Source organism: Rousettus aegyptiacus, unplaced genomic scaffold (genome assembly GCF_014176215.1).
Source record: "Rousettus aegyptiacus isolate mRouAeg1 unplaced genomic scaffold, mRouAeg1.p scaffold_m13_p_1, whole genome shotgun sequence".
NCBI classification, from domain to species: domain Eukaryota; kingdom Metazoa; phylum Chordata; class Mammalia; order Chiroptera; family Pteropodidae; genus Rousettus; species Rousettus aegyptiacus.
Window position 1 is genome coordinate 116,503,615 of NW_023416284.1, and position 14,569 is coordinate 116,518,183.

Sequence of the window (14,569 nt, forward strand, 5' to 3'; positions counted from 1 at the left end):
TGAATGCAGTTATTTACCCACCACTTAATGGATACCATCAACATAAAGATATAGGAAATGACCCTGTACTTTCATAAGCCATGTACTGTATATGAAGCTATACATAATTTGATTTCCTTTGATTTCATAACTTGCTTTTCATTGTGTTCACCAAAACAGATCATCTTTTTCTTTGGCTATGCTATTTTTCTCATGTAACTAATGTAGTATATTATCTTTGCTAACTCAGAATCATTTGAATATGAATGAATCAACAGTCAGTGAAGAACTTATGCCTCAATTCACATTCACCACATATGAGAATAATAACAAAAATAGTAGCTTGTTTTTTTCTAAATTTGAATGATTTAATTGGCCTTTTTTTTTTTTCACTAGAAGTGAAGAAAGTAATGTTGTCTTGAAAGAGAACACAAATATTTAGAAAATATTTCATTGGGAGATATGGCTGGAACAATAATACTTGTTACATTTTACCAGTGACTACAATCCTAAAACAAAGAAGTTTTTTTAAAAAACAAACAAACAAAAAAAAAAACAAAAAGAAAAACAAGAAACAAAAAACAAAAATGCCTGGCACAAAATTATTGGCAAAAGGAACTCACTTGGTTAAGTAATAGTTTACATGTGTCACTTACAAATTCAGTTTGTTTTAGGTATAAAATAATAGGCCTAGAACATTCAGAAAATACCACCATAGTGTTTTTCCATTTGAGAAAAAGAAATTGTTAGCATGTTTTCTATCTTATGGGGAATTTAGTTATATCAAGGCCTCATATAAGTTCTCACTTTTTAAAAGTAATTTTTCAGGTAAATTATATTGACAGCAATAATCAAAAATTTTATTTTAAACTTTTGGTTATATAAAAAATATGTGAACAGGTCCATAGATGATTAAAGAATTTCTTATCTTAAATACTGTGACCCCATGCACCAGTGCTCATATAGATTATTGATAAGAAATGGCAGTGACTAGAGTGAAGAATATTGAGATTTAATTTGTATTATACACATATTTGGGAGATGTAAATCACATTCCAGTTAATAACATAAAATAGTCCACTCAAATATGAATGCCTATTTTTAAAAAGTAAGTTTTTCCCTTGTGTTTAAACTTAATAATTCATTAAAAATTGAATATGACACTTTTGACATTAGCATACTCCACCAACATACTCAGACCACTGAATTTCAGGATACAGCCCCTGTGCAAATGTTTTTCCTTAGAATATGGATTGAAGGCTATTATGCTGCCACTGAGTTGAAGTGTCTTTTACTAGAACAGGTAATAAAGTTGCCTACTGACTAGTTAAGTTGTGGGCATGGAGTAATTTATTTTAGTTTTCCTTGCCCTCCCAGTTCCCAAACTACCTCAGTGTGAGCATCAGAGCTCCCAACTCATTTATGTAAACATACACTCTGACTTAAATGCCCTAAGTGATGGATGCACACAGACACACAAAACACATACACACAATTTAAATGATAAATTCTAGAGAATAAAATGTAGAGCATACTGTTAATAAAAATTGCTACTAAATATTTTTTGTTATTTCAGATCCAGAAAAGTTTTACTTATCTATATAATATTTTAAAATATTGAATAGTGCATAAGAGTCTAGATAGAAACATTTTTAGTAGTCAGTTTTCAAAATTATTAAATGATGTGATTAGATACTTATTAGCATAATGAAACATGGTTTAGGCAGCTCATACTGTGTACATAAATGAATGGAATGAAAAGATGTTGGCAGTAATGGAAAAGAGTGATGAATTTTACAAGGATAAACCAACTAGCATTTTATGAAAATTTCTATTTTTTGCCTTGGATTTTATCTAAACTGACAAAAACAAACACATAGATTTCTCAAATTCTTCATTGTATGTTCCCTTGGGTAGAATGTCTGTAAAGAATATCTGACAAACCAATCTGTCAGGTGCTATACTTTAATGTTTATGTGTGGATTTGCCAGAATGGACAAAAATATGTGCTAGTCTTTTCTCCTTACATAAAAGAAAAACATTCGTAGAATTAGTGCTTACAAAATATACAGCTTAATTTCACGAATTAAGTTATATTTTAGCAGAAGGTTCTTTAAAGATTGATGGGAACAGACAAAACAACAAGCTGGTGAAATTATTCCCAAATGTTGACATTATTAGTTCTGACAATATATCTGTACTACCATTAAAACATGTTTTACCCAATCATATTTGTCATAAAAGACCTGGTCTTAAGGGCTTAATAATTTTCTTGATGTAATGGAAAGTACCACAGTCCCTGCCCCTCAGAAATTCCCTTCTCCTACCTACGCTCTTATGAGTCAGAACTAACAACTCTTTTGTACATTAGGCTTTGCTTTTATTAAGGTTATTTTATAGTAGCAGTGTGATAAGCATGGAACTCTTGCAGAATCTAAGCATATAAAAATATATTACATGGAATCTATTTTTTTGTTCTACTTATTTTTTCTCTCTCCCATTTGTCTCTGGGTTAGGCCCAGATTTTTCACCTTTCACAGGACGTATACTATTAAAGGATTAAATAACAAAACCTGGAATTATTATTTAAACATAACTTTTAAAAGAGAACACACTCTCTTACATGTGGTTAGAAAAGAGAGGAGGAATTACTTGGAGGTTAAGCAGGAGAACATGAGAATTACTTCAGCCACCATTTTCTATGAACTTTTGAGAACACCAAGGGCAACGTAATCTTTGGAAAAGTAGTATATTAAATGAATATTTACCTCAGGAAAGCTAGCTTACAAGATTTTCTCATTCCTCAAGAAAAGTGCTTGAAAAACTTGTGGGGATGATTACTATTCAGCAAAGCACCGCAGTCAGAATTCTATCTCTGAAAAACAATAGTTAACACTGTGGTTGTATTTTTTCTGATGCATTGCTTCAAAACATTATCAGAAAAGAGTACGCTGTTTCTGTTAATTAAGCCGACTTAAAACCCAATGTGTCATTTTATTGACTGTTATTATTGTTTCTTGAAAACTTGTTCTTGTTTATAGATTTTTTGACTTGAGCTTAGAAATATTTCAAGCAGATCAGCCTAGCAAATTTAGAATTGTGAATTTAATCAGTAACGTATAGGTATATATAGGAACATATTGCATGAGACAGTAATGTAATTTGTGACAAATGTCTACACACAAGCTTTCATATACCTTTATTCTGTCTTTAGAATTTGGAATGATGGGAGATCATACAATTAAAAGTCAGCGACCTCGATCTGTTCATGAAAAAAGGGTCCCTCAGGAACAAGCTGATGCTGCTAAATTTATGGCACAAACTGGTAATACGTTAGTTACATTTTTCTATTTATTGTTGTTAATTTAATGAAACCACTGCATGTTTTCATACTCTTTTGCTGCACATTTGTCAATTTTTGGAGCTGATATTTTTTTGAACCATTTTTTTTTTTTTGTCACCAGTTAAAGTCCATAAATGAAGTAGCTATGAATTGAAAAGTACACAAAAAATGTGTAAGATTTATTTTGCTTTCAGTATGGGACATTTAGGATTTGCACATTATTATTTACTTATGTTAATTAACTACTTAAAATGTATCATTAAACTTTTAAATAAAGTCAGTAAAGTTATTTCATCAGTGATTGATTATTATTAGACTTCAGAATTAGAATTTTAAGTAGGACTTTAGATGATAAAATTTAACATTTAATATGTTGAATATTTTTTCAAATGTCATACATCACATAAATATTGATCATTAAAATGTATAGAACTGTTAGAAACTGTTTTTAGAATTTAATATTTTTGATTTGAGAGTTTTGTTATATAAGCTAAATAGTAAAAACTTGACAGTCAAGATTAGTAAACTATAATCCACACCAAATAATTAAATATCAATAAGAATGACTTTCCAGTTTATAAAATTTTTAATCCTAAATTAATTGTATTCCTTTAATTACCTCCCTCGAAATATATATATGTATATATAAAAATGAGTAAATTCATATTTTGGCTCATCATAATAAATGGGCTATAATTTCATTTAGATACATTGCATGTGGTACATTGTTGGATGAAACGGTGTTTAAATTGTGTTGTGAACGTTTTCAGCTTTTATTTTGGAAAATTGCAAACTTACAATTTTATCTATGTCTGTATAAAGTTTTACGCATTTCAACTTAAATGATCTGTTTTATCATTGATATATGTTTCTAGTATATGACCAGCCTTTTGATATGACATTCAGAATGATTTTGATGAAATTTCCTTGAAAAAAAATATTTTTTTAGTTCATATATTCTTAGGATAATATTTTTTCAGAACAATAGATTTGAACCGGCAATTTAAAGATGCAAATTCTTAATGCATTGTGCTCTTGGTGAGTAGTTGATTTGAATACGTTGGTTGCAAGTAGGTCAAAGAATTCTCAGAATATGAAGAATGTTTAGAATAAATTCTATAATAAGGACAATTCTACAATAAGGACATCTTTTTTTAGGTATATGTTGCAGCCAAATCCAGAAATGAAGAAAACTTGCTTGTCTGGATTGCTTTTGGTTCACCTTCTTGTTAAAAGTCTATTACCAGGTTCAGGAAAATTTTCAGATTTCTAAATGTATTCTTCTTCTTTACAGGGAACAAAAAGTCTCAACCTCTGACCAGAGACTAGGGGATGTTTGATTCTAAATTGAGGCATTAGGTCAGGGGTTGACTATTCAGCCTCTTTCAGGTGCCATCTTATGGGGACATTTCTGAAAGATTAGAGGTGTCCTTACTTCTTGCAAAAGAGGTGGCAGACATTGGTTTACTGAGGTGCCTTAAAATTGGGGTCACTTAGGAGTGAAATGGTAAGCCATAGTTTTAAATTTCCAATAATGGAGTAAAATTAGTATATACTTAATATTATGTAATTTGGCCAGAAGTTTTACATACATTTAATTTATGGATTTGCCTGTTACATATACCAAGAAAATTCAGTTTTCAGCCAAAATTCTATTTGCAAATTTAAATCACAGAGAACCTTAAGTTTTCTTAATGTAAAATTACTAATTTCTGTTTTCATATACTCATTCTTATCCAGGCATTGTTTTGTATCTAATATATATTAATACATTATTTGGTAAAACAGAGGAAACACTTATTAAATGGATCTATGAGGAACTTTAAAACCACTTATCCATACTGTGAACATTAACTCAGAAAAAGCAATGAACTTCAAACTTATGGTTTGAAAATATTTATAAGATGCTCAAATTGATGAATAATAAATATTTACTATTTCATTTTAAACCAAAGATCGTATAGGTAAATATCAATACATGTATAATACTTGTTTTAAATTTAAATTACTGCGATACTGATAAAAGACTGGAAGACTGCATTATTTTAAATTGATTTTTAAATACATAAAAACTTTGACACTAGGCAATCATAAAGATAAAAAGATTTTTTTCCCTTAAATGTTTTCTGAGATTATACTTTTGGGGGGGATTAAGACAGTTTGAATACATACAGCTAAGTGTCACACAAAATTTTACAAAATAATTTTTATTTATAAAAATTTTCTATTTGTCTTTCAAACCTAGAAATTGGTTTGAAATATGTAAACAATGATAGCATTTGCTAATGTTAACTTGAGGACAAAGAATAATGCAATAGAGGTAAAATATAATAAAAAATAAATATAATATATTAGTCATGAGGAAAAATAAAAATAAAAATAAAAAATTGCTTTTTAAAATGAGTAACCTGGCCTCTCAATCAATATGATCAGTAAACCCTGTATTTAAAAAACAAGCTTTCTATAAAGTAATAAAATGAGTAGAAATTTTTTTTAAAGAGTAACAGTTGGTAAATTAGCTTAATTTATCAAAAGAACTCGATCATTTTTGTCAGTCCAATAATCGATATAAGCTAGTTTAAACAAAAATGGACAGTGTTTCAATAGCATAGTACATGATTTGTATTTACAGTCAAAGAAATTAAATGAAGGATAAGATATAGATTTTTAATAAAAACATAAATGCCAATAAGATGGGTTAAGACAAATTAATTTAGAAAGTTTTCTTTTATTCCAGTAGGAAAAAAAGTCCTACATTAGTAATATATGGCATGTTATCATCTAAAACAGAAAAATAAAAGTGTTTCTAATTTTATGATTTTAACATACTAGTAAAATGTTATATTAATATTTTGTTTATAATTTAAAATGTCCTGTCATATATTATCTCATTTAATCCTCACAAATACATTTTTTGCTAGCTGTATTACTCATTTTATTAAGAAGTTCGGAGAAATAGAGTGACTTTCTCAGTCACAGAGTTAATATTCTATAGTCTTCCATCAAATGCAGGTCTTCTGACTTTAATTGCAGTGCTTTTCCAGTTTCTTCTCATGTTTTGTGTCAGGACAAAGAGCCTCAATAGTGCCTTAGATACAGAAGTCTGTCTTCTCTATGATGTTTAATATGCCTTCTTAGTTGCAACTTAAGAAACCAAATTAGTCCGTGCTACCTCCAAAGACAAGTATATTAAAAATAGACTACTTTGTATTATACTTTACGAGTTTAATATCAGTTTTTAAATATATATTTTCCTTATAAAATATATTAGCTATTTCTCACAATGACCCAATATGCTCAACCAGAATAGTCTTCACACCTTTTGGAATGAGGAAGTGGCAGCATGGAAATCATAACTATTCAGTGGAAATGTTGCTTGAAACTATAGCCTTTGAGATAAAGCAAGGTCATGTTGGTAGGTAGGCCAGTATTTGAGTGGCAAAATTTGACCCATAACTTGAAAGCTAGTATTTTATTTCTTTCTTTATTTTGTTTTTGATCAACAAAATGAACCATCAGTTTGAGAGAGAGTGAAGAAGGCCAGTTCTGAGCACTAATTATCAGTTTCTCGTGATCCAGGCGTCACTGCTTAGCCTGTTCAACATCATTATAATATACTTTCAGAAGCAATCTAAATTATTACATATTCATACAAAAATACATTTAAAAATTGGTCTTGATCCTGATTCATTGCTCAATTTAATTGATATATTTTTTCTACCACTTATAACAATGCAAAGGTAAGAGAAGTTTTGCTTTTGGGGAAAAATAGAATTTTATTCATAACTAAATAGATTTACTTACTATAGAATTTTACTTACTATAGAATTCCCATTGTTTAAGATTTTCTGGCTTTTAATTAATAACATACAAATATGATATTTCTACTTCACTTAATCTCACCACAAGCACAGGTTGAAATATCAAAAGAAAAAAGTTTGCATTAATTTTCCCTAATTTTAAGCTTAAAATTATCATATACATATATGTGTGAATATCTTTAATGATTATCATATTATAGAATTTATAGAATGATTTCAATAGAATATTCTTTAATGTAAAAAAGCAGATTATGGGGCATGGCTTTAAATATTATTCAAACAGTCATCCAATCATTTGTTTATGAATTATATATAAATTGGTGAAGGCAAAAAATAGTGATATCATGGGTGATATATATAGTATTTCTAGAACAAACATGATCGCAACATTGAAAAGAAGCCCCATTTATGTAATACATCATCCCAGTTACCCCTGTCTGGTCCCTTATGATATATATCCAGTTATAAATGCTTTATAATCTATGACTCTGGGTAAATAATGCAGACCAATATAAGAGCATATACTTTATAAGGGTGCAATTCAAAGTGTGGTCTGCGGACCCGTACTTGTCTGTGAATTAGTTGTTATAGGCCTTCTAGGAAACTACACACTTACAACAGAATGTAGATTCAACTACTTTATCAAGCACGTTTTATTTCAAACAACATTTTTTTTTTTTTTTTAAGAAATTCTCTGTGAAGATATCAGCAAATTGAGTCACATTTTGGCCCAACCTCCTTTTGTCCTATAGGACCAGTCTGTGGACCAGCTGCCTTGAGTAGCACTGCGAGTAATTTCTAAGTCATTTACCAACCTTTCAAAAAAAAGATGGACAAATGGACTATCATAGTCTATTTTTTGAATCCTATTCCAAAGACAAATTGAAATGGAATCTATAAAATATAGATCGCTCCTTGATTTACACAAAGTTTTCAGAAACATTTTACCTGTAAACATTTTCAACAACTGAATGATTAATTTAAATAGTTCCTGCCAGCAGGTAAATGACCCAGTTTTGTATTTGAGGAAAAGCAACTACACTTTTTCAAATCAGTATTAAAAATCTGCCCTATACATAATACCAGAATAGAATTAGAAACTCATTGTTATGGTCTTAGAAATTATTCACTTCAAGTAATTTTGGGAAATGACTTTAAATAATAATAGAAATTCGACATAGTTTCAACATGATGCTTCTTTCCTCTAAGAAAATTAATGAATTCAGACATTCACTGGCTTTTTAGGGCCCTATTTCTGAGTAAAATTTAGTTTCATATTAAATTAACAGAAATCATAGAGGAATTTTCTTTCATTTCAAGTAAAAATTACTTCTCTACTCTAGATCATGGAGAAAATTGCGGCTGAAGGCTTTCAATAAATTATCACAAAATAAATAGCTGTCATAGGATGAAAAAGTAGGAATTGCACTAGGAATAAATTATAAATAAGTGTCAGTGTTCAACGCATTAAAAATTAGATATGCCCGAACTCCCAGAGCTCCACCTCATCCAGCATTAGAAAGGAGGTTATGCAATAAAGAATTAGGGAGGAATACATCAATATATTCCTGTTCACCAAAGCCAGAGTGGGTTACCAATACATTTTGCTTCCACTTCCATCAAAGTACAAAGCCTGAAGAGAATCGCTTCAATAGTCATTCTTGTTGAAAAATGCTGACTGGCCCCTTCTTAGTGCCCATGGCACAGTGGAATTTGTGAAGAGTAGTTTTGCTAACAAGGTGACAGCAAACATGGACCTTGCATCAGTGTAATATATATCCTGCTTTAAATTTGTTTTTCTCTGAAATGTCGTCTTGTACCTTTTGATGTACTGTCATATTTTTACATTTAAATTATTCTTGCATGCCTAATGTCAGTTTTAGTATAATGCTTAGTAGATGAATATTCAAGACAGTATTTCATGTTTATTTGTTGTCTTGCACGCAGGTGAATCTGGTGTGGAAGAGTGGTCCCAGTGGAGCACATGCTCAGTTACTTGTGGTCAAGGGTCGCAGGTGCGAACCAGAACTTGTGTATCACCTTACGGGACACACTGCAGCGGCCCATTAAGAGAATCAAGGGTTTGCAATAACACTGCCCTCTGTCCAGGTAGTGTTAGCAGCAACTACAAATGTGGATGTTATTGAATTGTGTCATGCTACGCATTTGGAACGATTGATTTGTTATTTTCATATAAACTGGGTATAAGCATTTTAATTAGAGTGGAAAAGTGTAATTCTTATTCAACTGTGAAATTTTATTATGTATGTGATTATTTCTGCTTTCAGAGCAGTCAAGAAATTACATGTGACTCCCATACCCACTGCAACTATAAGCTTGAAATTTCTATATCTGCTTCTAATAGTATTTAAGCTTTAATATCTTTTCTTATTTTAGATGGTGAAAATGTCCAATTGAATGTTTGAAGAATAATGTAATTTATCAGCATACTGGAAATATGATCTCTACCCGTTGTCTAAGGCAGTAGTTGATACAGTCATTAAGGCAGTCCGCTATTTTTCTACCATTTGTTTGTGACTATTAAGAAAAATAGTGCCCCTTACTCAAGGAGTTTTTGTTAATTTATTTCATTCGATTGACTCTCCTCATCAGCATCATCCACTGCTTTGTAAACTTAAAGTCATTAATGAAAAAAATATATATATATTGTGCTGTGTTCCATTTAACACACAATATATGTAACTTGCTCACTTAGGGTCAAATTTTCCATTTACATCTAAGTTTTGTTCTTAATTAATGCATGCATAGATATTATAGACGTTTCTCCCTCTCAAACCACTGACTTTCATGTAACAATAAGTACTAAAAGGAATTTGGACTTTCTTTCAAAAAGTCTGAAGCACATGATATTGTGAAACTCCAGGTTTATATTTTTGTCAGCCATTTCATGGATGGGTGGTGCAAACTTTTTGACCACTGCATTTGCATTTATAGCCCTTCTCGAGGCCTCCAAAAAGGGTTGGGCTTGCAGAAAAGCACTGGCATTGCAGTAGCCTTTCATCTGCAAAGTTGTGCTTAAAAGTTTCCTGCTGAGTTTCATTTTCAGAGATGGCTGATTCTGCAGTTGCTAAAAGTGAGAGTAGAGAGTGGGTGACATGGGGTAAACACAGGGATAATCCCAATTTCCCAGAGGAATGGGCAAAGGCAACCCATTAAAAGGAAGTCTGGAGGAGTTGTTGTTTAATGGGTAGAGAGTTTCTGTTTTGTAAGATGAAAAAGTTCTAGAGATCTGTTTTACAACAGTGTGAATATAACACTACTAAATTGTACACTTAAAATAGTTTAAGTGGTTAATTTTACATTATGTGTTTATTATCATAATAAAAGAAAAGATATCTGGAAGAAATAAATGTTAAAGGAAGTGGTGGGCAGAACCTGGAGGAGGAGTGACGCAATGTGTTGGGAGATCCCTTCATAACAGAAATGGGAGACACAAACAGTAGACGAAGGTAGGATTAAAAGCTAAACAGTGCAGAAAGCTGTAAGGAAGGGAAGACAATAAATAATTCCCACCGAAAACAGAAAAAGTCAGCAAGAGTAGGGGAATTGGACTAGCTGAGAAAAAAACATCTACTGAAAAAGAAAAAGATTCACAGGGAAAAATATGCTTAAGTTGGTCATGGAAAGGAGAAGACAATGAAAAAGATGACAAAAACGGGCCATAGAGCAAAGAGATTCTAGAAACATTTAGCAAGGGAAGGGAAACAAGGGATTTTAAGAATTATAAAATTTCTAAATTTAATAGGTAAAATGTCCTCATGGGTAAATAGTAATGGATTTTCAGTTGGGTGTGAGTAGAGAACAATGTCTAGACTAATACTTTAAGCTGGCCCTATTTACCGTATTCATGTTCAGGGTTACAGGGTCAAGTTTCCTGCCCCTGGCAGTGAGGAAAAATGTCAGTACAGAATTAAGCTGTACTTGATATATAAATTTATCTCGTCAGCATCCTTTTGAATAATCAAGATCCTTTCAACATACAAGGAAAGAGTCTAATGGCAAGTGGATCTCAGATGGAAGTCATAGTGGATGCTGAAGTGTTCTCCACAATTCTCCATTTAGAGCTTACTTTCTAGCCACTAGTTATGCACATTCATATAGTTGGCATATGGCAATTTTTATCTGTCTGCCAAAGACTGCTGATTAATCCCTTCACTGGGCACGGAAAACATATTTAATGGGACCAGAGTGCTCTCCCTTTCACTCTGTCTGATGTCCAAAAAACAATAATATTCTATGAGTATAAAGTTTTTCCTCAAGTTTTTAAACCTCCTGCCATTATATCTACTGAAGAAATACATACCGATTCCTAATTTTTCTTAACCATCATATAAACATAGGTTTACCTTTCTAAATTTAGTTAAATAGTACTGATGATAAGAAATAGGCATCTTTCAATCATTGTTATAGTTCAGATGTTCAATTAAAAAGAATGAAAAGAATTTTGGTAATTTCCCTTTTATTTTTCAACTATTAAGAATAATTTAACAACATTTTAACAACATTGTTTTAAAAATGTAGAATAAGTATTCCACTATGGGATGTTGAGATAGCTTTCAAATGGTTATTGTATTTGTTATGAAATATTCTGTTAAATGTTTTGTTCAGTTATTTCCCATACTAATAAATATGTATTTTTGATATAATGTTTGATGAAAATAGTGACAGAAAGTGAATTTAAAAACAAGTAGTACTTTGAACAGTCTAAATATCTTTCTAAAATAAAACTTTAAATTACCAAAATTTCCAGTAAGATATGAGCTCAGATTTCAGTAATCCACTTTTCACACTGTGGATACTCGTCTGTATTTGGCGTTTAATTAATGAAAATGACACAAGACAAACTAAATATTAAAGTCACTTTCCACAAAATATATAGAAAGATAGAATTAGAGCTTATATTTATTTGCATATTAAAGGCCAATCAGTAGTGCTACAAATTAGTTACCTTTTACTGGTATTATTCAAATTTCAAAACAAGGATTTTCTTAGTTAAATTGCATAATAATGTCTTACTTCTAACATGTATCCTAAGATATCCAGCCTGTTGCAAAATTTTTGCTTTGACATTATATTCTCTTCAAAAACTTTCTTACTTGGAGCAGAAAATGATAGGGATTAGCTAAAGTAAATTGAGAAAACTAAGGAACTACATTAAATTGTGTATTTCCTGTCCTGATTTCTGACACAGTTTTAAGGTCCCTTCCAGGGTCTCAACCTTGTTGCTATTGGCATTTTGACATAGGTAACCTTTGTTGTGGGGGCCAGCATGAGCCTTTTGGGATGTTTAGCAGCATCTCTAGCTCTTAGATGCCAGAAGCAAAACTACCCCTGAGCTCTGACAACCAAAAATCTCTGTGGATATTGCCAAATATCCCAGGGCAGGGAGCAGAGAGGGGCGGCGGGGGTGGGGTGGGAGGTGCTGAACAAAATTGCCTCTGGTTGCAAATCACTGATCTACTCTATATGTATTCTAATTATTTAGAAGTTTATTTAAGATAAAAAATTGTTTTGAAATTTTTCTGTAGATGTCAGTTTTTTAAATTTATTAATCTTTTAGAAAAAACTTTTATTTAAAGGAGCTGTTTTATATATCCTAATGTAAATCATAAGATAATTTATATACTTTTTAAAAAATCTGGCAGTATTATAATTTGTGTATCATATATTCCTTATTTCATCTCTAGATGGTAAAGAACAGAGATGTGATAATATAGCCAGTGTCAAAGAAAACTATAAAAATTGATTAATTTGATTTAAGTTTCTTGGTTTTATTAGCATTTTTCAAACAGACTAGATATTTACTGACTTTCATACTTTACTTAAAAATAAAACAATTTGTATACTTGTCATTAAAATAAAATATCTAATCTTTAACATAAATCTTATTAATAGCACCTATAAAATTATTTGTGCTATAATTTCCTAATTCAGTACTATCTAAAATAACAAATTATTAACAATTTTATGTCTTTTTCAAATGAAAAAATATTTTTGATTTTTAAAAAATGATGTAGAAGAGTTATAAAATTTCACTGTGGAAAAATAAGACTATTAAAAAGTAGTAAGTAACATTACTTTTAGAGGATTCCAGCTTTATAACTTAACTGAAACTTCAAGATTAATCAATTCTTCTTTTAGATTAATAGAGGAAAATCTGCCAATTTAGCAGTATTTTTCCTGGGATTATTCAATGTATATAGAGTAGTATAATTTGATCAAGAGAAAATGAACAGAACTAGCAATATTAATACCACATAGTCTGTTAACACTTTATATATAAAATAAGAGGAGAAGAGGTTGTTTTTAAATACAGAAATCTTGGTAATTAGATAAAAATGCAAAAAAAATTATTAAAGGTATACATGTAACATAATAAAATATATTCAAATAAATTAAAATATCTTGCTATAATTGATTATGTATACCTGTATGTAAATATATGTATATGTGTATTTCTTTTCTTAGATTAAATGCAGACTTACTATTTATTTTATATCAACAAATACAAATGGCTTTGGTTTTCTCAAACATAAGAAAATATAAACATCATAATTGATTTTTTTTGCTATTTTTATATAGTTTTTGAAAAATATGTTTTCCAGCAATTTTCACAAAATGTTAAAGAATCTGTCTTTGAATATTATTTAATTTGGCTAAATTTTCCATATTTGAAGATATTTTCACAACCATTTGGAGCAACCCAGTAGCATAAATAGAAGAGAATGAGGTTAACTCATAATTCATATGTGTCTTTACAGTAACAACTTGGTTAAAATGTACATGCAAAAAAATTCTAGATATGCTATATATCCTCACATAACTCTTCTGACACTTTATATGGACTTCTGCTTTCCCTTACCAATGTTGAGAAAAATATGAACATCTTTTTCATCTTCTATTATAAATTTCTACTCCCCCTACTCCTTCCAGTGTGTATCATTTCAAACATCTGCTCATGAACTTCCACGATCATGATAAAACTAGAGGTAAGACAGGAGCTTTTGAACCAAAGAGTGCATTTGGCTCAGCTTCTTTTCATTTGTATTATTCATAAAGTACTATTATTTATGGTCTCAAATATTAAGAATTGGGATGAGATTGGTGATTTCACAGTGCAAGGAAAGAATCTAACCTTTCAACCCAAATGCACTTTTTGCAAAAAATGTCACTATTTATTGACAATGATTATTATGAAGGAACACAAATTATGTTAGTATTTCTGATCAAGTTTGAACTTACTGCAATGGCATACTCGAAGTATTCCTGTATCAATGAGTTATGCTAGGCATAATTTTAATTAGATCATGTTTTCTATAGAAATTGTTATTAGGAGGAGGATTTCCAGTGCCATTAAGTTACTAGAAGAAGAAAATCATCTTCTGGTGTCAGGGCTATTAGAAAT

General features: G+C 30.5%; 1 protein-coding gene across 4 annotated transcripts in view; it reads left to right on the forward strand.

Moving 5' to 3' along the window:
* Positions 1 to 14,569, forward strand: part of ADGRB3 (adhesion G protein-coupled receptor B3) — a 653,858-nt gene that overhangs the window by 252,748 nt on the left and 386,541 nt on the right. For 3 of the 4 annotated variants that reach the window (XM_016157597.2, XM_016157598.2, XM_016157601.2), the window contains 2 exons: positions 3,194 to 3,304; positions 9,091 to 9,252. In XM_016157597.2, coding sequence (XP_016013083.2) covers positions 3,194 to 3,304; positions 9,091 to 9,252 — 273 coding nt within the window. The remainder of the gene's footprint in view (positions 1 to 3,193; positions 3,305 to 9,090; positions 9,253 to 14,569) is intronic. The other variant, XM_016157599.2, reaches the window with a different exon arrangement.